Source organism: Typopeltis vanoorti, chromosome 16 (genome assembly GCF_054136105.1).
Source record: "Typopeltis vanoorti isolate ZY-2024b chromosome 16, IOZ_Tvanoo_1.0, whole genome shotgun sequence".
NCBI classification, from domain to species: domain Eukaryota; kingdom Metazoa; phylum Arthropoda; class Arachnida; order Uropygi; family Thelyphonidae; genus Typopeltis; species Typopeltis vanoorti.
Window position 1 is genome coordinate 102,414,710 of NC_143564.1, and position 26,777 is coordinate 102,441,486.

The following is a 26,777-nucleotide window of genomic DNA, read 5'->3' on the forward strand; positions in this document are numbered from 1 at the left end:
AGTGGTAACAAACCAGAATGGAATAGTTAGTATAAAGCATCAGGATAGGGATGGGCCTAAGGGGCTTTTGCATTTATGTCCTAATGCCCAGAGAATTCAGAACAAAGGGGAGAAATTTTTGGCATAGACTATGATCACGTTTGATGATATAATTAGTGGGATAGAATGTGAAGGATATATTGTGTTCAGGGAGGATAGAAAGAAAAGAATGGGAGGAGGAGTGTTAATGACGACGACCAATGAACTATAGCCAAAGAAATTAATACGAGGGTGTTCTGTTCCACAAGTTTCTGGCCTGCCTAACTTTTAGAGGTGATAGAAAGAAAACAACTGTGTCACTTTTCAACATAATCTCCCTTTACTTCACACACACTTCAACACACTTTTCACATCTTTGAATTACCATTTCTATGCCCTTGAAAAAATAGTCTGTACTTTTGTCTGCAAGAAAGCCTAAAACTGCATCTTCCACCTCATTGTCATCTGCAGATTTTCTTCCTTGAAGGTCTTTCTTCAGTTTTGAGAAGAGGTAGTAGTCACTGGATGCTAGATCTGGGCTGTAGGGTGGGTGGGTGAGTGTTCAGCCTCTTGGAAACTATAGTCCTTCACTGCAGCCTGTGCAACAGTAGCCATATGGACTGGAGCATTGTTGTGAAGCAGGCAAACACCATGACTCAACATTCCTTGTCTCTTCTCCTTTATGGCGTCACACAGTTTGTGCAGGAGTGAAGCATAATATTCTGAATTCGTGGTGGTATTTCTTTCCTTGAAGTCAATCAATAGAATTCCCTGACAATTCCAAAAGATTGTTTCCATGATCTTCTTGGTGGACTGAGTGACCTTGGCTTTTCTCAGCAGTGTTTGCACCACTCCATGAATTCTCTTTTGGAAAGAGGATCATAATGAAGGACCATGGTTTCATCCCCAGTGACAATGGATTCCAGCACTTCTCTCTGATTCCCTTTGCAGCGCTCTAGAAACTTGCAGGAACAGATCATATGATGCTCCTTCTGAATTAAAGAGAGAAGTCAGGGCACCCACCTTGCACTGACCTTTGTCAAGTGAAGTTTCACATAAACGATGCAAAAAAGATGGTTGTTATAGAAAAAAAGCTCTAACCTTGCTGAGATTTCTTTGAGCTTCAACTGTCTGTCATTGAGCAGTTCCTTCCTCAACAAGAGAGATATTTTCCTCAGTCATTACTTCCACAGGCCGACCATCATGAGGATCATCTTCGATGCTCTCTCTTCCTAGGCTAACCTGTTTAGCCCATTCCTTCACAGTGGAATATGAAGGAGAAGCTTCCCCATAAACACCATCCTGCTGTTTGATAGCACTTGGAGAAAGCTCTAATTTGGTGAAAAAATTAATTACAGTGTGGTACTTAATTTTTAACATAACAGCCACTTAGCATGCTATATGTTAGTCAAACAAGTGCTTCCAACTGAATGATGCAGGTAGAGAGTTGAAACTGATACACTAACCTCCCCATAGATGGTGCTATCTATCATACATAGTGTTTTAAAATTGTCCAGAAACTTTTGGAACCTACTGTCAAGCTAGAAACTTTTGGAACCTACCTCATAGTTCAACTGTAGGCCAGTGAAAATAGCACTTTTTTGAGGCTATCTGGTGTGAGATAGAGGCCAGCAGAACAAAATATACAGTCAGATGCTGCTGCTATAGACCAGGGAATAGAAAAGATGATGGGGATATTATGCATCGACAGATAGGCTCAATGAGTGGATGGCTGGTAATTATTATGGGGGATTTCAACTATGGGATCATAGATTGGAAGGAGGAGAGGACACATAGGAGGAAACATATTTTGACAAAGAGCTGGGTAAGAAAAGGTTCATGATATTGAGAGAATGATGATTATGTGGAATGCTGGTGGTTGGTGAACGGTTTATGTTAAATCATTACTGATAATGAATAGTTCAGCTTTTCTTCTAACTTGGTCTTTGAAGTTAGAAAAGGGAAGCCAGTATGAGTGATGAGCATTGAAATCTTCAGGGAAGATTATCTCATTGCTAGGGATGTTAGACTGTATACAACTGACTTTCAGAATTAAATAATCAAATAGGTCAGTGAAATCATCAGAGTTAGGAGAGTGGTAGAGGCAGCAAAGTGAGGCAAGGAAATCTTGAGTCAATGTTGATCATATAAAGACAATTCCAGGTCCAGTAACCTTTGACATGTCAGATCTGACAAGTGCGCAAGTCCTACCTTCTTGCAAAAGGCAACATGCATGATGTAATATGGAAAGATTAGGTGAGATATAGTCATGGGGGGGGGTGCAGATGAGGTTCAATCCTGAATAACATATTGGGTTTGAATATTTGGATTTTTGTGTTGAATGTTATAGCTACGCCTTCCTTTCTGTAATCATTATTTCCCAAATAAAACAATTTGTATTTGTTATTTAAGAACACCATCTGTTTTTGTCTTTGTTTTGGTTACACCATTATTGTCACTGTGGTGCTTCACTAATTTTTCTGCAAGTTCAACTTCTCTTCCATTGATACCTCTGAGATTGATGGTGCCTATTGTTGAACTTTGCTGAACTTTGAGTTGGAGTTTGTTTCAGTATAGACTTACATAAGGAACTTAAAATTGTCTCAATAATAGAAAAAGTCTACAACTAGAAAAATGGAATGGATCAAACACATTGAAAGAATGCACAGTTCAAAACTATTCAAAAGCCAACTTTGTTAGCCAAGTGGATACTATCTTTGCTCTCCAACCAATAGTTTGAATCCCATTATGAATTCAGATTACTGCTCATGAAATTCTTTAGGTGGTAGACAGTGTTAATCAGCTTTAAAGATATTGAAGAAGAATGCGTGCTTTTTCTTTAAGTAATTCACAAGATTGTTTAGAGATCTGTAGAATAACATTTAGTTTTCCTGTATTTAGAGCTTCTGAGATGTTCTGTTGTAATTCATTGATGGTGTGCATATTTTTGCCACAATCTCATTTGGCAGGTCAAGGAAGTCTGAGTCTGATTTTGCTGAATTGTGGGCTTGCTTGATTTATTATAGTTTCTTGCATATTACTGAACTATAGGCTTGCCTAATTTACTAGTCTTTTTGGTAATATATTTTCTTTTGGAAGAATGAGAAGGAATAGTTTTAAAGGTTTGCATTATCTGTTACAAGTATCTCTGAAGTCTTTTACTTTCATAGGGAAGACATTAACAAAAAGGGTGGTAAAAGGAAGCCCTCTGTTCAGCAAGATAAACTTCATGCATGGATTTTCTTTCCTGAAAAATGACATGATTCACAAATTATCCCTAGGTTTGCTAGAATTCAAGAAGCGATTAAATTCCTGTGAGCTCATCACATTTGTGCCCATGTAAGTTGTAAGCCATGTTTAAATATACAATCAATTATGGTCTGCCATGCACATTTACCAAAAATTTTCATGTTGTTGCCAAATTACATTAGAACATCTCAGCCCTCTAAATACAGAAAGACTAAGCATTGTTTTCTGAATCTCTATACAATCTCCTGTATTTCCCTTTGATCAGAAATTTGATTTCCTGTATATAAAACAAATCACTATTGACTACCCAGCAATTGACACATGGGCAGTTAACACTTTCAAAATTTGGTATTTACTTTAAAGAAACCCCCTTCCTGGTCAGCCATTTTCAAAGAAAAATATCGTTTTAGTGAATGTAGTGTATGAAATTTCATATCTAATAAAAAAAAATCATATTTTTCATACCTAGTTGAAATAGTCTTTATTAATTGCTTTGTAATCTCCATACCTTATCACTCACTATTTATTTTTGCCGACTGCCTCTAGATCCTATCCAAGAAACCCAAGCAATCAAATCTGTGTATGGTAGTTCAGATATGGTCATACCAAAATTATCAAGAGGGATGATAACTTCCTTATCTCTACTTGTCTGTTTCTTAACGTTCAAATGATCCTTTGATCTCTTTTGCACATTCTGCAGTATCTCCTCAGAACTTCCTGTCCACTGTAACATTCAAATTCGTAGCCTCATTAGTTTCTTGCAGTCCAGTGCATATACAGGTAATGAAGAAAAAATAAATGGAAACAGTGACATGTTTCAATGCTGTACTAGATGTCCACATGCTGTGGACATCTAGTACAGCCTGGATTTTTTGAGGAAGAGGCTCTGTTAGTACTTGGAACTCAACAGGAAGAATTTTACACCATTTTTCCAACAGAAATGGGATCAATTCTCCTTTGTTTTTTGGAGGTTGGACACGTTGCCTGAGAGCTCACTCCAAAATGTTCTATAGGATTTAAGTCTAGTGATTGGGATGACCATGACAGACAGGACACCTCGCCATCATGTTCTGCAAACCACTTGTTGACCACGTTTGCTCTATGAATGGGAGCATTATACTGTTGAATTGTGGCTGGCTGCATAAGAAAAAATTATGTCAACATGGGATGAAAATTTATAATTGAAAGATAACGTTCAGCATCCACTTTGCCTTCCAATACAAATGGACCCATACCATGTCATAAAAATGCACCCCAGACCATTACAGAACTACCAAAACATTTCACAGTTGGAAACAAGCACTCTGGCTGGTAAGCTTCCTTTGGCTGATCACGCACACATATTCGTTCATTTGCAGCAAAAAGTGTGAATGAACATGGATTCATCAGACCATATCACATCCCTGCACTCCACTGTCTGTGATCTTTGCACCATTGGATGCAATGACATGAGTTGATGGTAGTGATCAAAGGCTTAGTAAGGCAACCTGACCGTGATATACAACTCTGTGTAGTTTCTGGTGCAGAGTTTTTATTGAAATGGGTTTCTCATGGCCAGTGTTGAATTTTCCACACAGTTGCTCAGCAGTAGCCTGCCTATTTTTCTTGGTACTGCACACTAATGCTCGAACATCCATCTCTTGAAGTAAGTGCTTTCGTCCACTATTGCATTTTGCTGATGATGTTTGTCCTGTCGGCTATCCTGCTGACATAACCTTAGAGACTGTTCCTCAACTAACATGTGCAATTTCAGCTGTTCTGGTCATAGATGCACCTGCCAGCCTGTCTTCAACAATCATGCCCCTTTCAAAGTCACTGAGGTTCTCTCTGGATTCCATTCTAACATGCAGTAAATGGTGGCAGGCCTCCATTTGCCTTTATACACACATCCTTAAGAATGTCGGGAGTATATTTGCATATCAACTATATCTGTGTTTGGTGCATCATAGATGGTACATTGCAAATACCGATAATGTGACCTGAATACTCAGTGATGTAGAAAGGTCCTGTTGGGTGATTTAAACAGACTGGCTGTTTGAGAAAAAAAATGGTTTCCAGTTCAATGTGACAAAGTGTAAGGATGATAAAGGCATGTACAGGTAATGGATAAAAAAAATGGAAACCATTATCCATTTTTCAAACAGCCAGTCTGTTTAAATCACCCTATAGGACCTTTCTACGTCACCTTAATAACTGTTGCTATCCTCATTTTAGCTGCATTGGCAGATAACTGGACATTTCCCCTGAATTCATTAATGTAAAAATTGAACAACAGCAGTCCAAGTATAGAGCTCAGTGGCACACCGCTGTTCACGTGCCTTCTCCTTCCTTCTGCTCTACCATATATTATTTTCTGATATTGGTCATCAGCCGTCCTCTTATCCATATCACCAGCTATCCATCCTTGTTTGTTCTAATTTATATGATAGGATTTTCAGCAGTATCTTACTAAATGCTTTTACTCTGTCTAGCAGTATTATGGTATAGCTATTTCCCTTATCTAATCAAAGGTCTCCTCTGTTTCATTAAGTGAAACATAGAATTCCAGTAGTTATTTCAACATAGAGTAGTATGTTTATATGTTCATTCATGTGACCCTACCTACAAAATGGATCTTTATCCTATAAGTCACAATATCTTTCATATATTTCCACGTTGTGCTCTGTAAAACCTGGAATGTAACATGTTCTACATCCTCTTGGAATGTGCCTGGTAGCAGACTGTCTCTCCTCTGTAAAAGATCTTATTGCAAAAATGTGTAAAGAACAAAAATGTGATATTTTATGTCTATGGGAGACACACAAAGGACTCAACAAATCAGACTTAAAATTGTTTAAATGAAGCTCATAAAAGAAATACCACATGAAAAGTATGGAAGTGATATCTTCACTCAGAAGGAGCTCCAGGTTACAGATGCCTAATCACAAACCAAAATAACAGAGAAATCCTTGGAATAGATCTGGATAACATCAGTGTTTTCTCAGTATATAAGCCACCTAGTATAGTCTTTGCATTTGAAATGTCCCAGTACTTGACACAAAGGAAATCTGTTATTATTACAGGCAACTTTAACAGTCATAGCACACAGTGGGGTTATAGTGAAACAAATGAGGATGGAGAGTAGTTAGTTGAACAGTGGGCTGAAAGTAATCAAATGAATCTTATACACGATCCTAAACAGCCATCATCATTTAACAGTGGAAGATGGAAAAGAAGTTATTACCCAGACCTTGGATTTGTTAGTAATAGAATAGCTAATCTGTGCACTAAACAGATACTTGCACCAATCCCAAGTTCACAACATAGGCCAATAATGCTGTAAGTTTTCCTACCAGTCTGACTTAAGGAGACACTTAGAAGACAGTTTAATTTTAAAAAAAGCTAACTGGGAACAGTTCTCAAGAGAATTAGACATAAACCTGACCAACATTTCACCCAGACCAGAAAATTATGGAAAGTTCATGAAAGCTATTAGACGTTCTGCTACCAGGCACATCCCAAGAGTTTGTAGAACATGTTACATTCCAGGTTTTACAGAGCACAATGTGAAAATATATGAAAGATATTGTGACCTATATTATAAAGATCCATTTTCATCAGAAACAATTGATGCAGCAGAGGAACAACAGTGTCTGAAAAAAAGAAATCAACAATGGGCAGAGAATTAAAAGTATAGAAGGAAAAATACCTAAAGATTATATTAAAAAAGTTAGGGATTCAGAAAATAATCTCTTCGAAGCACCATTTACTAAAGAGAAACTAGAAAATGCCCTGAAAGCCTTAAAACCAGGAAAAGCTGCCGGTATAGATGACATCAGAAATGAGATACTAAGGAATCTGAGAAAAAAGGCAACAGAGTGGTTGTTAGAATTTTTCAACTTTCGTTGGAAATTTGCTAAAATACCCAGCGTATGGGGGCAAACAAAAGTAATACCTATCCTGAAACCGGGTAAACCTGCTGAGGATCCAAAGAGCTACAAGCCTATAGCTCTCCTATGCACAACACTGAAGCTGTATGAGAGGTTAATCTTGAACAGACTAAGTCCAGAAATAGAGAAAGTGCTAATAAAAGAATGGCAGGATTTAGAACAGGAAGATCATGCACTGGACAAGTATTAAACTTAACACAGTTTACTGAGGACAGCTTTGAAAGAGGGTTAGCAACAGGAGCTATATTTATAGATTTAACAGCAGCATATGACACACCAAATCTTAGAAAGCTTATAGTCAAAATTTACAGCATGACAAACAGCTATCGGTTAGTGGAGATATATTAGGTCGCCGTTGTTCAGCAGGAGATTCTTTGTTGATTTATAAGGAAAAAAGAGCAGATGCCAGTTCCAGAAAAATGGTCTACCTCAGGGAAGTGTGCTATCTCCCCTCCTCTTCAATATATATATACTGATGACCAACCTATAAATCCATGGTCAAGAACCTTCTTATATGCTGATGACCGAGCAATAGCTTATCAAGCAAAATCCTTTGATGACATTGAGAAGCAGCTTACACAATAGCTAGAAACCTTACAGTTTACTATAAGGAAAGCCAACTGAAACCAAATCCCAGTAAATCCCAAATGTGTCTTTTCCATCTCAATAATAGGGAGGCGAGGAGAGAGTTGAATATAGAATGAAATGGTGTGAAACTGATCAATTATCCAAATCCAACTCACCTAGGTGTTACACTAGATAGGACCCTAAATTATAAGCGACACATAGAGAAGACAGCAGCTAAAACTCAAACACGTAATAATATTCTGCACCGATTAACATCATCTCGGTGGGGTGCAAATCCACAAGTACTGCACACCTCTGTACTGCCACTCTGTTTTTCGATAGCCGAGTATGCTAGCCCTGTTTGGGAAAGATCACATGTCAAAATTATTGATAAGGTGCTTAATGAAACATGTCGGCACATTACTGGCTGCCTTAAACCTACAAAAATTGACCATCTATACTCACTGTCTGTATTGCACCTCCTCACATCAGAAGGACTACACAGAGTAGATATGAGCAGAAACAACAACTGAATGATGAACAGCATCCTTTGTATGGACATGTTGCAGTACATAACAGGCTAAGATCAAGGAAAAGTTTTATTCACTCAGCGGAACCGTTAGTTGATTCCATAAAAGCTACAAGGTCAACAATGTGGCAAGAACAATCTCCAGAGGCTCTGAACTTAAACGAATCTCTTCCTTCTGGCTTACATCTTGACTGGCAAAGATGGAAGACATTGAATAGACTTCGTTCCGGAATGGGCAGATCAAAGCAGAATATGACCAGATGGGGCTACACAGACAATGACTGCTGCTCATGTAGTGAAACACAAACCATGGATCATCTTCTGCAATGCTGCCTAATAGACATTAATAATATATGTACCCGAGAAGATTTAATGCAGTGTAATAAAACAGCTTTAAAGTATATTAGTCACTGGATGAGTGAAATTTGACATTTTATGTTTTTACTTAATATTTCATGCATGTGGCATTTTTGTCTTTTAATGTATGCTTTTAATCCATATTCTTTTAATGTCTATTTCTTTAAATGTATGCTTTTAATCATTTATATGTATGATCTTATATTTTCTGTAGTTCGCACACGAAATAAATAAATAACCTACCTCTTTAAGCTTATCTTCCAAGTTGACATACGTATATATTCGGGGGTCTCCGCCCCTCTACCTCCTATGGCGCCCAACCCTCCCGAGTTCCGGACTGGTAGGCCGATTCTCCTTGAATTCTGATGACTCAAATTTTGAAGACCTGAAAGGGGTGGTTTCCCCCCCCCCCACACACACACCACCAATGGCGCCCAACCCCCCGAGTTCCGGACTGGTAGGCCGGCTCTTCTTGAATTCTGATGACTCGACACTTAGGGTAGCCCCCCCTGAGTTTCAAAACGCTTCAAAAAACGTGACTTACAAATGTGACATAAAAAGGCTTACCATTTTATATATGTAGGGTAGATATATGAATACTCATAAAAGGATTGTACGTTTTGTTTCTGTTTCTTCCTAATTAAATTTTAAGACCATTTTTTAATTAACTGTTTATTTAGGAATGCATACATGAAATTCAACTTATGCTTTCTTTGAATCTTTCTGCTTAGTTTTTAATGATTTTTATATACAGTATATATTCTGAAATAATTCTAGTCTTATGATATCCATATTATTTATTTATTTACTTTTTTTCAGATTACAGTTTCTGATTTAGTTCGATCTGCTCTGGAAGAAGCAGTACCAAAATCTGACTATATATATGATGATGAGCTTCACTTATATTACAGTGTGAAAACAGGATATTATTATGATCCTGTAAGTGAGACTATATTAAGTTATAAAATTTGTAAATAACTTAAATGTTCTTCCTTATTCTTGTTGAGAGGCTTATACGCTGGTTAGACATGATAACTAATATTTAAGGAATTGACAGCGTATACTAGAAATATAGATTAAATAAACTTTAATATATACATTCCGATATTTCGGCGAACGTCACGTTGCCATCTTCTTGGGAACTTACTAAAAGACACGTGCACACAAGTACTAATAACAGCAAATGAGACTGAAGCTATGAAGCTAGCGTTTCCTAAAGTCCTGATGGTGCCCCCTGGCGGGCTATATTGGTAGTTCTTGGCCTTTGGGCTGAAGTTCTTCTGATAAAAGTTTCCCAAATTTGGGGCAGTTTCATGCATCCAAATTTGTTGAGGTTTGGCATGTTCCTAAGGGCCGAGGCTGATTCCATGAATAGTCTTTCATACTTGAACTTGCTGCAGTGTATTACTGTGGCTTTCTTCCATCTTATTCTGTGGCGAGTATCCAGAGCGTGGTCTGCAAGCCCAGAGTGGCTGTACTGGTAAAATCGGATGTAATCCTTGTGTTCTGAGATTCTGATATTTGCTGTCCTGCCTGTTTGGCCAAAGTAGGACAGTTTACAGCTGCAAGGGACCTGGTATACACCAGGTAGGTCTAGGGGAAGTGGTTGGTCTTTGGTGGAGCGGATAAGGGATGCCAGTTTTCTATGTGGTCTGTAACAAGTGGTCAAGTCATGTTTTTTTAGGATTTTTTTTATTTTTTCCGAGGTGCCTCTGATGTAGGGAATCGTGATAGATTTAGAGTAATCTTTTTTGTGAAGGGGAGGGGGTGGTGGGTTGTGGATAACTGGGTTAAGTATTTTTTGGATTTTTTGATAGAGGGGACAGCCATGGGTTCACCACTTTCCCCACCCTTGGCCAACTTCTTCATGGAGATGTTTGAAGAGAAAGCCTTAAACTCAGCCCCACAAAAACCTACCATATGGCTTCGCCACGTTGATGATGTTTTCGCTATTTGGCCACATGGCCCGGATTCACTCCTCTCCTTCCTAACACACTTGAACAACCAACACCCTAGAATCAAATTCACCCTGGAAAAAGAGGAAAACAATAACCTCCCCTTCCTAGACACACTAGTCACCCACCAACCTGATGGAACCTTGGTTTTCTCAGTTTATAGAAAACCCACCCATACAGGCAGATACATTCACCAACAATCCCCCCCCCCTCACAACAATATGGAGTTATTAAAACATTATTCAACAGGGCAAAAATAATCTGTTCTAATGATCAAGCCCTAACCACTGAACTAAATCACATCCGTGACACTTTCTCAGCCAACGGCTACCCCCTCCAAAAAATCCAAAAAATACTTAACCCAGTTATCCACAACCCACCACCCCCTCCCCTTCACAAAAAAGATTACTCTAAATCTATCACGATTCCCTACATCAGAGGCACCTCGGAAAAAATAAAAAAAATCCTAAAAAAACATGACTTGACCACTTGTTACAGACCACATAGAAAACTGGCATCCCTTATCCGCTCCACCAAAGACCAACCACTTCCCCTAGACCTACCTGGTGTATACCAGGTCCCTTGCAGCTGTAAACTGTCCTACTTTGGCCAAACAGGCAGGACAGCAAATATCAGAATCTCAGAACACAAGGATTACATCCGATTTTACCAGTACAGCCACTCTGGGCTTGCAGACCACGCTCTGGATACTCGCCACAGAATAAGATGGAAGAAAGCCACAGTAATACACCGCAGCAAGTTCAAGTATGAAAGACTATTCATGGAATCAGCCTCGGCCCTTAGGAACATGCCAAACCTCAACAAATTTGGATGCATGAAACTGCCCCAAATTTGGGAAACTTTTATCAGAAGAACTTCAGCCCAAAGGCCAAGAACTACCAATATAGCCCTCCAGGGGGCACCATCAGGACTTTAGGAAACGCTAGCTTCCTAGCTTCAGTGTCATTTGCTGTTATTAGTACTTGTGTGCACGTGTCTTTTAGTAAGTTCCCAAGAAGATGGCAACGTGACGTTCGCCGAAATATCGGAATGTATATATTAAAGTTTATTTAATCTATATTTCTAGTATACGCTGTCAATTCCTTAAATATTAGTTATCAACTTAAATGTTCATACAAACAGTAAGAATGCATTACTATTACTGATGCTTGTGCCTAATTTGTGCACATATTTTTAAAGCAATGTTTGTTGCACTTTATATGTATCGTGAACAATAAAATCTGTGCTAATAAATAGTATTATGGAGCATTTTTGTTGGAAAATTACGTTATTGCTGATATTTTTTTCTAAACTGCAACAGGAAGAAAGAAAGAGAATTTAAATGTTATTTTCATTTAGATTCATGACCAGCTGAACTTATAAAATGGAATGTAGCTGCTCCTAAAAATACCAATAGTAAGCTACATATTCATATTTTATATGTTAATAAAATTATAATTCATCGAAATTTAAATTTACTATTCAGAGTCAAAATTTTATCTTTGAGGTAGGAATGATTTCAGTTATACTTACTGAGTTTAAAATTGCAAAAAATAATATGAGATTGGAAAAAAATGTGGAAGATATGGACCAATAAAGGCAGGAATTAAACATATATAAATGAAATGAATTAATAGACAAAGAATAAAAACTATGAATTATGAAAAAAAAAAGTAAGAAATAAAAACTAAAAAGTAATATATTTGACAAGCTAGCAGTGACAATAATGGTATGAAATTTTGGAGAGAATGAAAAGTTGTTACGGGTTAACTGCATGGTGTATGAAATAAATATTGTTGGTATTTTTAGGGAATGCTCCATTCTATTTTATAAGTCTGTCATAGCTAGTTACACATTTCCATCTAACTTTAGGAGCTACATGAATCTTCAGAAAATTTTATATATTATTTTTATTTATTTTACTATTATTATTAACTGACTTCCAGGTAGTCAGTAGACATGTTATGAGAGTCCCTATCAATTTATACATCCTCCAGTAATGTATTTCACTTGCTCACCACTCTCCACATAAAAATTCTTTCTTTCTTGCTCACTGTACACTTTACATGAATGGCCTCTCATTCTATCCCTCTCTCTTTGAACTCTCTGAATAGTACCTTACCTATTAATCTAGTAAAATCTTCTCACCAACCTAAACATCTTTGTTTTGGATAAGCTTAGGTGTTTAAAGTCCATCTGTATTTTAGGATATTAAACAACACCAAGACACTAAGTAATAAATAAGATATTTACTAAGTGGCTAATATTTTGTCCGAACCGTATTTTTCGGAAACCATCATCATCACAGGACAAGCTACTGTCATGAGACTCAGGTGAAAATAATTCTTTTGTTCATCATAATTTGAATTGTTTCATACATTTATTGTCCTTTGTATTATGACAATAATTTTCATTCTGGGAATTATTATTATTAAGAGAGACCTCCAGGGACTCATCGAGAGAGGCCACATACTACACGCACCAGCTATCGTACATATTCTTGAATTCATTCACACTGCTTGCACTCACAACATCCAATGGCAATCCATTCCAATCATGCACCACTCTGGGAGAGAAAAATCTAGCCCTCATTTCCCTTCTTAGCGGCATTTCATTCTCAGCTTCCAAGAACGTCCTCTTGTTCTTCTCCCCACCCTCCATAAATTAAAAAATTCCATCAACTGAAATCCTGTATGATCCTTTCAGAAGTTTGTAAGTCTCAGTCAATCACCCCCTCTTTCTCCTGTTTGCCAGTGTCTGCAGTCCACAAATTCTCAATCTGTCTTCATAATCAGTATTCCACAATCCTTATATCATTTTTAACACTCTCCTTTACACTCTCTCCGTTATATCAAAATCACTACAGAAACCAGAGACCAGACCTGTGCATAATAGTCCAAGTGAAATCTTATCAAGGCCTTGTAAAGAGGCAAAATAACATCCTTATCTTTACATGTGAATGTTTGTTTCAGCATTGCAATTATCTTTTGTATATGCAATTTTTGCTACATGGGCTCTCAACTTCAACTTCCTATCTGCTAACACTCCAAGATCCCTAGCCTCATCAGTTTCTTCTAGCATAATCCCACCAATATAGTATGACATCGGATATCTAATCACATCATAATAGTGAATGACTTTACTGACATTGAACTGACATCCATTTTACCATGTCCACAATTCCAACCTATTCAAATAATTTTGCATGTACTGCATATCAGCAGCATTCTTGATTACCCTACTTATCTTTACATCATCATCAGCAAATAGCTGTATGTAACTTGTCAAATCCTTCTCAATATCATTAACGTACATATTGAATAACAGTGGCCACAGATTCTTGTGGAATATCACTGGTTACCTTAAATCTTGCAGACCCACATCCCCAGTATACCACTTTTTGATATCTGTTGGTCAGCTATCCTGTTATTCACACTAATATTCTATAACCGAAACCCATATTCTCCAATTTATGCAACAGTCTACCATGCTGTATTCTGTCAAAAGCCTTAGCAATATCCCAAAGTATTATGGTATATCCATTCCCCTTGTCGAAGTTCATTGATAACATTTTTATAGAATGTGAGCAAGTTGCTAAAACATGACCTCCCTTAGTAAATCCATGTTGCTCATTGCAAAGTAGAGATTCACTGTCAACCCATTTCTGAATGTGAGCCCTGACTAATTTTTCCAAAATCTTTACCACCACTCCTGAGATTCTAATTGGTCGATAGTTGGATACATCGGTCTTTGCACCACCATTCTTTCCATTTCTTCAGAATCGTCCCTGTTTTGAGACTCATGGTAAACAGCCTGGTCAAAGGAATAGCCAGTTCAGCTGAATACTCTTTTAGCACACGTGCTGATATCCTATCAGTCCCTATTGCTGAATTCTTATTTAGTTTGTGCAGCTCTAATACTCCTCCTCATACACCTGAGTTTCATCATCCAGTGAAGTGGTAGCAGCTTCTAACAAAATGGGCCCTCATTAGTTGAACAACCTCTTCTGCATCTGTTACTCTCATGCCATCTGCATTTAGAAGAGTTATTCTTTCATATTCATTCTTTCTTTTACTTGCAGCATATCAACAGAATTCTTGTGGGTTGTCATTAGCACGCAGAACCAGTTTCTTTTCATATTCAGACTTTGCTTTCCGTACAACAGTTGTGACTATTCTAGCCTGCTGCTTATAATTTTCATAACAGACATCATCCTTATGCATACGGTATTCCTTCCACATCATCCTTTTCTTACAAATCTCTTGCTTAATAAGATTACTCATTCATTTGACTCCTATGCTATTTATTCTTCGAACTCTCGGGACATTCTGATATCGCATCATTTAAGTATTGATTAAATATTTCCCATGCACTGTCAATATTCTTCCCATTCCACTGAACTAGTAAAGCATGTCACCTTTTCCGAATGGAACATTCATAAACTAAGTCACTTCCCAACTGAGTACTGCATGATCACTGTTACCAACTGGAGGCAAAATAGTTATGCCTTTAACTGAAACACCCTCTGACACTATAATCAAATCTAACCCTCGTTGACCTTGAATTCCTTGTCACATACTGCTTGAGGAAGTTGTCATGCAACAGCTCAATAAATTAATTTTCATCTCATGAGATTCTGCTACCACCTAATCAATATTTGGATAATTAAAGTCTCTCATTATGATTACTCTTTTCACGCTCATCTTTTCTATTTGGTGATGCATTTCTTCATTGCTGGCAACTGATCTACCTGGTCTGTAACAACACCCTACTATGTAATTGATCTTGTTAGATTCCACCTCACACCAAATGGCTTTAAACTCACTATCACATGAAATACTGTTAATAGTAGTAGAAGTACAATCATAGGTCTCAACTCTAACTGGATTCAAGTCATCTGATATCATTAGCAGCACACTCCCTCCTATCCTCTCTATCCTTCCTAAAAATACTATACCCTTTACACTCAATACCAGACAGTTAGTATGTCTGATTCTGATGGCCAGGTCTCACTAATGCCTACAATCTGAGGTCCCAACATATTGACTAAGACAATAAACTTTAATCCTTTGTTTCTGATACTCCTAGCATTTGTGTATAGACATAATAATGTACCTTCATGTTCTTTTGTATACTCTTGTCTGCAGTTGGAAAACTTGCAGATCTCTGTCCTTTTCTAGTGCCTTATACATATATACATCTTTGCACACATTTGATGGGTCAGAACCAGATGGATACAAAGTGTAAATTGTTCTCTCCTCATCAACATTTTCATGATAAAGCCCATTCCCATCATTAACACAATTATATAACGTCGCTCTTACACACACATTGTCACCATTCTTCTCTTTGTAATTATGTTTCTCTAGCTCTCTGTATTAGATCTCATACCAGTTATTAGTTTTTCAAGACTCCTGATACAAAATGCATTCAGGTGTAGGCTTATACAAATACGATCTTCCCTCAAACTCACTCCACACATTCAGAAACTTGCATCCATTCCTTCTACAGCCTAGGCATCAATCGTTTGCCATCATAGCCCTTCTTCTTAATTCATTTTTATCATATTGAGGCAATATTCTGACTATTTTCTCTTTCTCACTCTTCACTCTCACCTCTTCCAACAACCCTTTCCTGTCCTTTCTCATACTAAATTAATTGCTAGTTATGTCGTTAGCACCTGCTACAATTATGATCTCGTTTACTTTTCTTTTCTGTTTTTGAATTTGCTTCCTTTATATTCTTAATTTTTGCTCTGGGAAAACTCAAAGTTATAACTCGCTCATCAATAGCATGTTTTATTATAGTCACCATACCAAATAACATCCCGCTTTTTATAAACAATGTCACTTACCTGATTTCTGTTACTTCCTGACTTACCCGTGTCTTTGCTTTGTTGTTTCTTATTTTGCTGCTTAATTTTGCTATTTTGAAGGTTAATTCATTGTCAATAACTTCCTCCATATCTCCAATAACCTGGCTACCCGGGCTAGCCTTCTTGTTCTCAACTGCGCTGCTCTTCTTAGCATTACATTTCTCATGTGTTTTTGGTGCATTTTAAACTTACTTATTATTGAAATATCTTAATAAAAATGTTTTAAAAAACACTAGAACCGCTAAAATCTACACTAATATACTATGAAACACTAATTTTCCAAGGGAAAAACACAATAAAGCAGACAAAAATCACCAATTTTACACTGGCAGTAAGTTCACCGACCAACCACTTTGTATCCTTGATTCTTCGACCACAATATATCATCAAATGCTAGTTTAAAAATCCAGCAAAATATTAGCCAGTCATTAAGTATCTTGTTTATTATTTGTTTTGGTGTTGTTTAATACTCTGAAACATAGATGAATATAACTTCATTATATCACTTTTCCTCTGTCTGATCACCAAGCCCAGCTAATTACATTCCCAGCATCTCCATGTAAGTAACCAAACTCCTGATTTGCAGGAGTTTGTTTCTTAGTTGTTCCCATCTCTAGAACCTTTCTGGAGTTTCCTTATACTTGTAGAAAACAAGTGACAAAATTTGTGCCTAGTGATTTAAGGTATAGTCTGATCAAAGCCTTATGCAGTTGAGCTACTCCCTTTCCTCTATATTTGTCAGTGTCCATATTATAGCCACAATTCACTGTTTTTTATTACTCTTGTAATGTGGCCCTGAATTTAGTCTTCTGTTGACTGTTGCCCCCTAGTTCAAAATTTTTTTCCCATCCTCTTGTGTAGACGGTCTTACCAAATTACTCAAAGCCTTGCATGTTGTCATATTGAAACAGTTAATTCACTCATCTGTCACAGTTACTTATAAATTTTCCTGAAGGTACTTATCATCTGCATCATTTCTTATAAGTCTTTCCACTTTGGCATTCAGTAAGTAGAAGCTAAATACCCCATTTCAGACCATGTGCAGTATTATTAACATTAGTGCCACAGCAATAGAACCCTGTGGCACATTACTTCTTTCCTTCATTTTCTGGGACTTGACTCCTCCATATACAGTAGGCTTTATCTATAAACAACAGATCTGTCTTTCATATTGACACATTGCTGCATGGCAACTACCTGTCAAGTGCAAAGGACAGGAGATTTATAATTTATATTGTTATTGGTCTATAATTCAAAACTTTTGTCTTGGCACTATTCTTATGTCTTCTTTCTACTTTTTGCAAAAGCAGAAAGCTTTTTGTAAATAACTGAAGTTGAACTATAAACATGCAGTAATAAGCAAATATATAGGTGCCTCACTGTTGTCTGTTCAGCATTAAGCTGTATTTACAAGAATCATACCCATCCACAGTCATAATTGCAGAGCCTTCTCTCATAGTTTTATGTTATGTTCGTGTATAAAGTTTAGGCAGGAACTTTGAAAATCATAAGAATGATCATGAAAATTATGGAAACAACTACCGTGTTCGAGTAAAACTTTAGTTTAATGTAAACCGAAATAAACACTCAGTGTTTCGACCTTCACATCAAGGTCATCATCTGGAGTATACACATATATACAAAGAAACAAGCTGTACTACAATCTACATGGCATGCTAAAGTTACTGACCAACTATTACCACTATTGGCCTGATCTCTGGTAAAAAAAAAATTACTACATCAAAGCTAGCATCCTATTATTATTATTGTTATCTATTAGGTTACAAAATTATATTAAGCTGGAGAGCAACATGTTTACAAAATGGAAAAAAATTAATAAATAATAAATAAAAATAACTTATGTAAGTATACATATAAATTACAACCAACTGGTTTGCATAGTGGCCAATAAAAGCTGAAAAATTGTTTAGAGTCGTAAAGTCAGGGTTTGCTGGAAACTAAGTGGGCTGAATGTGTGCCATCCAAATTCTTGAGATTTTTTATGGCACCATTATTGTTAAGATTAGGGTGGTTAATCAAAATTTCATAGGCTTCTTTAAATTTCTGTTCATACCAGGTTTTTGTATGATGAGAGGCCTGCTTCACCAAAATTGTTAAATTTAATGTGTCATTTGTGCTCTTTTTTTATGGATAGGGATTGTTGTACATCCAGTTTCTGCAATTTAAGGTTAGTTACAGATGCAATAGATGTAATAAACTTCAGGATGTGCCAGTTGAGGGAGAGAATCCTTAGAGAAGTTGAATATGTTTTTTAATTTTAAAGGAGATTTGAAAGTGGCATTAAAATTATAATGGTGTAGAAGTCTATTAATTTTTTCTTATAACCTTTTAATGTATGGGATGGCTACTATGGTTTTACTGTAATCTATATTATATTTTGATGAATTTTTATGAACTTTATTAATAGTATTTTTGCTATGGCCATTATTTATAAATGCATTGCTAATAATTTTTAATTCTTGTTTAAGAGCTTGTTCATTAGAACAAATTATTATAGCTCTGTTTTTGAGGGTGTTAATGACTCCAAATTTTTGTGAAGCTGATGATATGAGTTGGTATGTATATATATTGGCTGGTATGTGTAGGTTTGTGGTAAATAGGCTATCTCTCCTTCCATTTGAAGGATGACAGCCTGAAGGAAGACGTGTGACTCGTGTATCCAGGAAAGGGAGCAAGTTCTGATTTTCAATTTGAGTAGTGTGTGCTCGTGTTGTTTGTTCAGGTGGCTAAGGAATGTGTTTAATGTTTGGCGACTGATAATGAAAACATCATCAATGTATCTAAGCCTAACTGTAGGTTGAACTGATTGTAGGCGGATGAAGTTGTAGGGATATATATATATATATGTATATATCCCTAGAACTAAATATGTATATATTTAATTATTACTATATTTATTCCTTGCTGTTATCAAAGCAGTTATGCTATAGCTAACTGTAGCATATCCTGAAGTAGCTTGTGTCTTAGTGTGTATTCTTGATGATGACTTATGTAAAGGTTGAAACAAGTGTTATTTAATTCTAATTAAAGTAAGTGCTAACATGATTATTTGTCTCTGTAATTATCCACAACGAATGTCAATATCTGGTAAACTCTCAAGGAATTTACCAGATACTTTGTTTTGCATTGTGCAGGGGAAAAAAAAAAAAACTTTTATTATTTTAATGCTGTACATTTAAATCTTTTATCCTGTTCATATGGTTACATTTAATATTGAATTATCAAGATTTTTTAACTTATATCCCAAAGTTTGATATGAGATTCTATTAATTATCATTTTTATGTTAATTATATTTTTCCATTTAAATGCTTTTGCTTTTATTTTAAGGAAAGGTCTCTATTTTATGAACCTCATTCCGGTACCTATTATTCTTATAATAATGAAAGTCAAACTTATCAATTTTACTGCCAAGTACAGCCTGTAGAATATAAGAAACTAAACCCTGTCTTGAGATGTGGAGCTGATCATAAAACAGGATTATCTGGGAATCAGCATGAGCATGATCAAACTCGAAATAGAAAAAGAAAGGTTAGTAAATTTTAATATAGCAGCAATTAAAGTTTTGTTCACTATTATCATATTATAATAGTGAACAAAACTATTATCATATTAAAAATACTGCATTATTATCAGACTATTTTAGTTCTGATATCTGTGTAATTCTTAAACATTTATTGAAGTAAAATACACATTGCTTTAATTAATTATTGATAAATATATTTTATTTTGATGTATATTGTATTGTGAAATATTGTTAATCTGAAAGTAGCCAAGAATGGATATAAATTATTTAGCACACATTTGACATTGCAGTACAGCAATTACAAAAACCAGAAATAATTGTTTTAATGTGTGGAGGATTTTAGATGCAAGGTGTAAGAAAATACGAAAGTGCAAATAATAATATTTTAGTGAAGTAAGTTATAAGAAGTTATTTACCTCTACAGAATAGCAGATGTTGATAGAGTTATTGCCAAACATAGGAGTTCAGAATTTATATGTTACCAACCCATTCTAAGTTATATCACACAGATGTGTTAACCTGCAGTGAGGTAATGCTAGAAAATAACAGCTGATAGCAGACAGCATAGAGCAAGCGAAGAGGAGGAGAGAGAAATGGTGGAAAATTCAAAGTTAAGAGTAATATGGATTGACAATTTCCATAAAATTAATTATGGCCTAAACTGGAAGTTTTATTAAGAGTGTCTAAAGTCTGTTAAAAGCAGTTGATATATTATCTACTTTTAAGTACTTACAAAATTTTTTTCTTCTAATTGACAAAAGCAAAGTAACAGTCAATAATTCATGTCATAAGTGATTGGAAGTGAAGAAACTATTTTAATATATGTGCCTCCATTATGTGTATTTTTATTTTTATGTAATTCCTACCAATGAAAAGGCAGTAAACCTATAGAATGTTAGTATTGTGGATGGGCAAAAAAATTTTTTTTTAATTGTGTGTGTGTGTATTTATTAATTTTTTTATGTAATCCAGAAACCCTGCTCTAAAAACTAAACAGACAGTTAGTCAATCCACTTCAGGCATTCAGTAAGCAGTGTGATGGTCTAACACAAGGCAGTGAAATTCATCTGCCACCTAATGTTATGTAAAAATTTCAGTACAGAGATCAATATATTATAAATTTGCCTAGTTCTCTATGTAGTTCTTGGAGAGAATTAACAGTATTGATTATTGTATTAAGTTCTTCCTTGAAATGCAGTAATGGATCAGTAAGATGTCATTTTTGGTTTTTGTTTTTCTCAATATGAATTTGTTTAATTTAGTTGAGCTTAATGCACAGCTATCTTTGTTATTGTGCAATTTAAATTGAAAAAAAATCTGTGAGAGTTAATTATTATTTTTGGTTTAATCACTTGTGTATATACACTGCTTGGAAGGAAGTCAACGGACACAATAGTGTGAGGAACAAATAGCCATAGTGTCCACCTTAATAAGATGTAGGACCTCCTTTCACTGTGACTGCAGTAATCCTATGGGCACACTTTTCACAAGTGTATGATAGCAATTAGTGGAACTTTTGGACCATTCTTCCTCTTTGCATGTAATGAAGTCTTGGACTGTTGTGGGGCAGATGTCCCTTGACCTACTCCAGTTCATCCCACAGATGTTCAGTAGGGTTGACATCAGAACTCTGTGGATGCCAGTCAAGTGTGGTGACATTCATGTCCATGAACCTCTCAGTTACAGCAGCAGCAGCCACCTTATGACATGGTGCATTGTCTTGCTGAAAGAGACAATGGTCATTCAGTAGAAATGCCACAAAGTAGGAAGCATTGCATTGTCCAGAATGTTCAGATACCTCTTGGAATTCAGTATTTGTTGCACCACAAACAGAGATCTGAGGCCAACCCAGGAAAATCAGGACCATGCCATCACACCATCACCTCTGAATTTCATAGTTAGGATTATGCACTCTGGTAAGAGATGTTCACTGGGCATTTGCCACACCCACACCTGTCCATCTGCTCAGTAGAGGGGTTAGCATGATTTGTTGTTCCATAATACAGTTTTCCATGTCCCACTGTACATGCTCTTTGCATCATTGAAAATTGCGTTACATGTTGTAATGCAATTTTTGTTGATGTGGAGTTTGAATATTGTGTTTCTACCATGGAAACCCATGTTGTGATCCTCAGTTCTGAATGTTTTTATGCAGATTCATGGTCCAGTTGATGCCTGGAAGTCTTCATTCAATGTGTCACCTGACGAATAGCAGATTTTACATATTTTCTTTCATAGTACAATTTCTAAAGGAGCAGAAAAAAGGTAAAATTATTTCACATCATAAAGACACTAACAAGATTAAGGCTACAAACTATATGCCAGTTTGTGCATCTGGAGTTCTGGTTAAGGTGTTCTAGAGGTTGTTGAGAATTAGTATGCAGAAGTGGGTTGATAATGTTTTACCAATTTATTTATGTACTATTACAAGGTGGCAAATGAAATGTACAAGGAAGATGCATATACAGTGGTATATTTAGATTTTTCAAAGGCTTGATAGATTGCCATACAAAATTGATAACTAAATTGAAGATGGGATTGGATGCTAGATAAGTGAATTGGATGTGTGCCTGGGGATGCAGTATCCTGAAAGAGGAAAATCATTAGCAGTGTACTTCAGAGGTATGTTTTGGAACCATTGTTGTTTAACTTGCATGTTAATGATATTGGGATTGGTTTAATTAGAGATAGTCTGTATTTACTCGAATATAACTTGCCCTCGCATATATCTCGCACCCCTGATTTCTTCTTCTCTTTTCCATCATCTATGTGGATGATGGTGAGGACGAATGAACTCTTTCCATTTCTATCTGTCCATGGGGAATCTGAAAAATTCTGTGGGGAACCAAACCCCTGATTTTACTTTATGAAAGAAATAAATTAAAAAGTTTCACATATAGTTGGTACACAAAAAAAGTTTAAAATTAAGAAATAGATAGTGAATGGTATAGCAGTTTCAAATATTTTGAAATTCGGTTGAAGAGAATCAGCATTTCAACTCAACAATCATCGGCTTGCCTTTGTCATTGAGTAGTGCAATTAACAAAAGATTGAATAATCTTTTGTTAATACTACACTAATCATATGCATCGAGGTGGAAGTAACCAGTAGAGGAAATGTGGGAGTGAGAGCATTGACTTCTACTCGATCTTGGATTGCATGGGGGGTGGATTAAGAGACCATCATTAGAACTGTTCTGCAACTGGATTTTGAGAGCTTGGGACATGATTTTGCCAGAAATAATAAATTTAATTACAGAAGCATTTTCGCTAAAAGATTTAAATATATTGAGTGATGAAGGTGAGCAGCCAATTGCATAAGCAACATTGATAATTAAAATTAAAATGCATTAATTTTATAAATAATGTGAGCAATTATAAATTATAATGAATACTGAGGATTTAATCATAGACGTCAGTTTCGTTTTTTATGAATATATCTCACACCATGATTTTTTAACTTTAATTTTGGGGATAAAAAAGTTTGAGTTATATTTGAGTAAATATGGTATAACTATTTGTAGATGATGCAAAATTGAGGAGAACCATGAGAAATCAAGCAAATTTTGGCCTTATAGGAGAACTTGGATAGATTACATTAGTGAGGAAGTGAGTGGAACTATCAGTTCAATACTTAAAAAGTGCAAGGTTCTGTAATTTGGTAAACAATGGAATGCAATGTATATGCTTGGTGGAGAAATTTTGAAGAAGATTGAGAAGACAAGAGATCTGGTTGTTGGTGATGAACAAGGACCTGAAATTAGGGATCACATTGTAGAAATTGTGAAGTCATCACATGAGGTTGTGGCAATGATGCAGAGGATCTTAACATTCAGAAAGAGATCAGGCCTCATGGATTATTTTGTGCACAGATTTGATCACCTGGTTTTTGTGATACTAATATATATGAAAGAGTCCAGAGAAGACTGAATAACTGGTGTTTACAATGTGGGATATGAAGACATATTAAGAATGCACTTTACATAGCCTTGTGAATCTCAGCAGGAGAGAGGGGATATGATTGAGACATCTAAGTTGGTAAGGGATTGTTGGAGGAGACCAGACTCCTACCAGGCACATCCCTTGGGGGGGGATGAGGGAAGCCCCAACGGGTTGCTCCGAAAGAATAAGGGACCGTGGACCAAAGAGCATGGCAGAGGAAAGGCAAGCCGGCCACACTAAAATGCCAAAAACTTCCATGGATTACACGATTATCAGGAATGCATCTCGCACTACCCCGTACGGCGTAGTCGACATGAGCCTCACATAGTGTTGGTGAGAAATCTTTGTGGTCAGCAAAATGTGATAAGTATATAGCTACTGTAAATATCAGATCTCTGTACAAAGCAGGAAAACTCCAAATTCTACAAGAGAATCTGAAAAAGGATGAAGTGGGATATCATAGGAATCTCAGAAACTCACTGGACAGGAGAAGGATGCTTAAACATACCAGAGGGCAATCTGTTAAACATACTAGAGGGCAAATTATTCTATTCAGGAAGAAGAGACAATGTACATAGAGAAGGAGTGAAATCCTAATAAAACAAAATATTACTGCAAGTGTAACAGATATTAACCAGAATATCTCATCCAGAATAATAGGAATTAGGCTAAAAGCGAAAGAACAAAGGACTACACATAAAGGTTATCCAGATTTACACACAGACGCAAGTCATAATGAAGACATCAAAGTATTCTACAATGATCTCCAAAAAGAAATAGATAATACAAACTCCAGAGATATCTTACTCATAATTGGAGATTTCAACGCTAAGATTAGAACTTTCAGAGAAGAGCTAAAAGATGTAATGGGGAAATTTGGAATTGGAACCAAAAATGAAAGGGGAGAAACTATGCTCAATTTCTGCAAACCTTGTCATCTCAAACACAATGTTTTACCATAGACCTAGTTTTAAATACACATGGACCTCACAAGATAGAGAAATACGAAATTGTATAGATTATATTCTAATTAGAAGTAAATAGGAAATCTCAATCAAAAACGTAAGAACTCTCAAGAGCCTAGATCTGGATACAGACCATGAACTCCTCTCCGCAACAATTGGATAAAATTCAAAGTGAACTATAAAAGAAATACGTAGAATTGATAAACTCCACATGGAAAAGTTAAAAAATAATCAAATAAGATTAGACTACATTAGGAAAATTGAAGAAATAAATAGGACTTAAAGAAATGAAACCGAAAACCTTTGGAAAACAGGAAAAGAAATATTAATTAACTCTGCAAGTGAAACTTTAGGAATTTATAAGAGATCCAATAATAAATGGATAACATCTGAAATATTAGAAAAATGTGAAGAAAAAAGAAAACTAAAAACAAAAATAAACAGACATACCTCAGAAGAAAACAAGAAGAAATACAGACAAATCAAAAATGAAATTGACAAACTCTGCAGACAGGCTAAAGAAAACTGGCTAAACAAAAAAAGCAGAAAAATGCAATGAGGAATATAAATACCATAACTCAAAAAAATTATATAACACAATTAAAGAAATTACAAAAAACTTTTCACCACTACCGCTAACAATGATCAACCATCAGGGCGAGGAAACAGGAAACCCAAATGCGATAAAGGCAATATGGATGGAACACTACCAAGAAACCTTTAAGAATGAAAGCAATAATGACCTAATAACAAAACCCCACACTAACTCAAGACATGACACCTTAATGATCCTTCCATCAGAAGTGGAGAATGTTCTAAAGCAAATGAAATCTGACAAAGCACCAGGGATAGACCAAATTCCATCAGAACTCTGGAAAGAAGGAAAGCAAACAACTTTAAAATTCCTTACCACACTTTTCAACAAAATTATTAAATCAGGAGAAATACCAGAAGATTGGAGAACAGGAATTATCATACCAATTTACAAGAAAGGTGATAAGAAAAATTGTAAAAACTACAGACCAATCACATTACTCAGCCATGCTTACAAAATATTTACAAGGGTCTTACAGAACAGAACAGAATAAAGAGCACATATGAGGTCATTCTTAGTGAAGAACAAGGCAGGCTTCAGAAAGAATCGCTCCACATTGGATCAGATCTTCATAATACAAAGACTAGCAGAATTATACTGGGAACATAACAAAAATATCTATTACTGTTGTATAGATTTTAAACAGGCATTCAACTCAATAAACAGAGTAACCTTATTAAGAATATTAAAACAGAAACAAATCGATGAAAATATCCTAAACTTCTTAGAAAAATATTATAGTCTCACAGAAGCAATAATTAAATTCAATAGTATAACAACAGATAAAATAAACATCAGTAAAGGAGTAGCCCAAGGATGTCCCATCTTCCCATACCTTTTTAACATCTACCTAGAGGATACAGTTAACCAAGCCTTGGAAGGAGAAAAAGGGGTCAACCTAAATGATTATAACATTAATAGCATAAAATATACACATAACATTGTAATGATAGCAGACACAAAAGAAAAAATGGTGAACCTAATAACCAAAAATACGGCTAAAGAATATAGCATGACCATAGATACAGACAAAAAAAAATCTTGAAAATTGGGAAAAAAACTAAACCTCTCCTTGAATGGATCAACAATTGAACAGGTAAAACAATTCAACTATTTAGGAACAGTAAGAACAGAACACCTGGATACCATGAACCACTGTTAAACATAGAATATCGACTGCATGGTCATCATTTAATAAGCTAGGTAAAATCTGGAAAAATAATAAAATCTCCAAACCTCTTAAAATAAAATT

The 26,777-nt window shown here is 35.9% G+C and overlaps 1 protein-coding gene across 2 annotated transcripts in view; it reads left to right on the top strand.

Annotated features, from left to right (window-relative positions):
- Positions 1–26,777, top strand: part of LOC150098226 (angiogenic factor with G patch and FHA domains 1-like) — a 287,180-nt gene that overhangs the window by 41,613 nt on the left and 218,790 nt on the right. For both annotated transcript variants that reach the window (XM_090406375.1, XM_090406374.1), the window contains exons 4-5: positions 9,469–9,588; positions 19,829–20,029. In XM_090406375.1, coding sequence (XP_090262501.1) covers positions 9,469–9,588; positions 19,829–20,029 — 321 coding nt within the window. The remainder of the gene's footprint in view (positions 1–9,468; positions 9,589–19,828; positions 20,030–26,777) is intronic.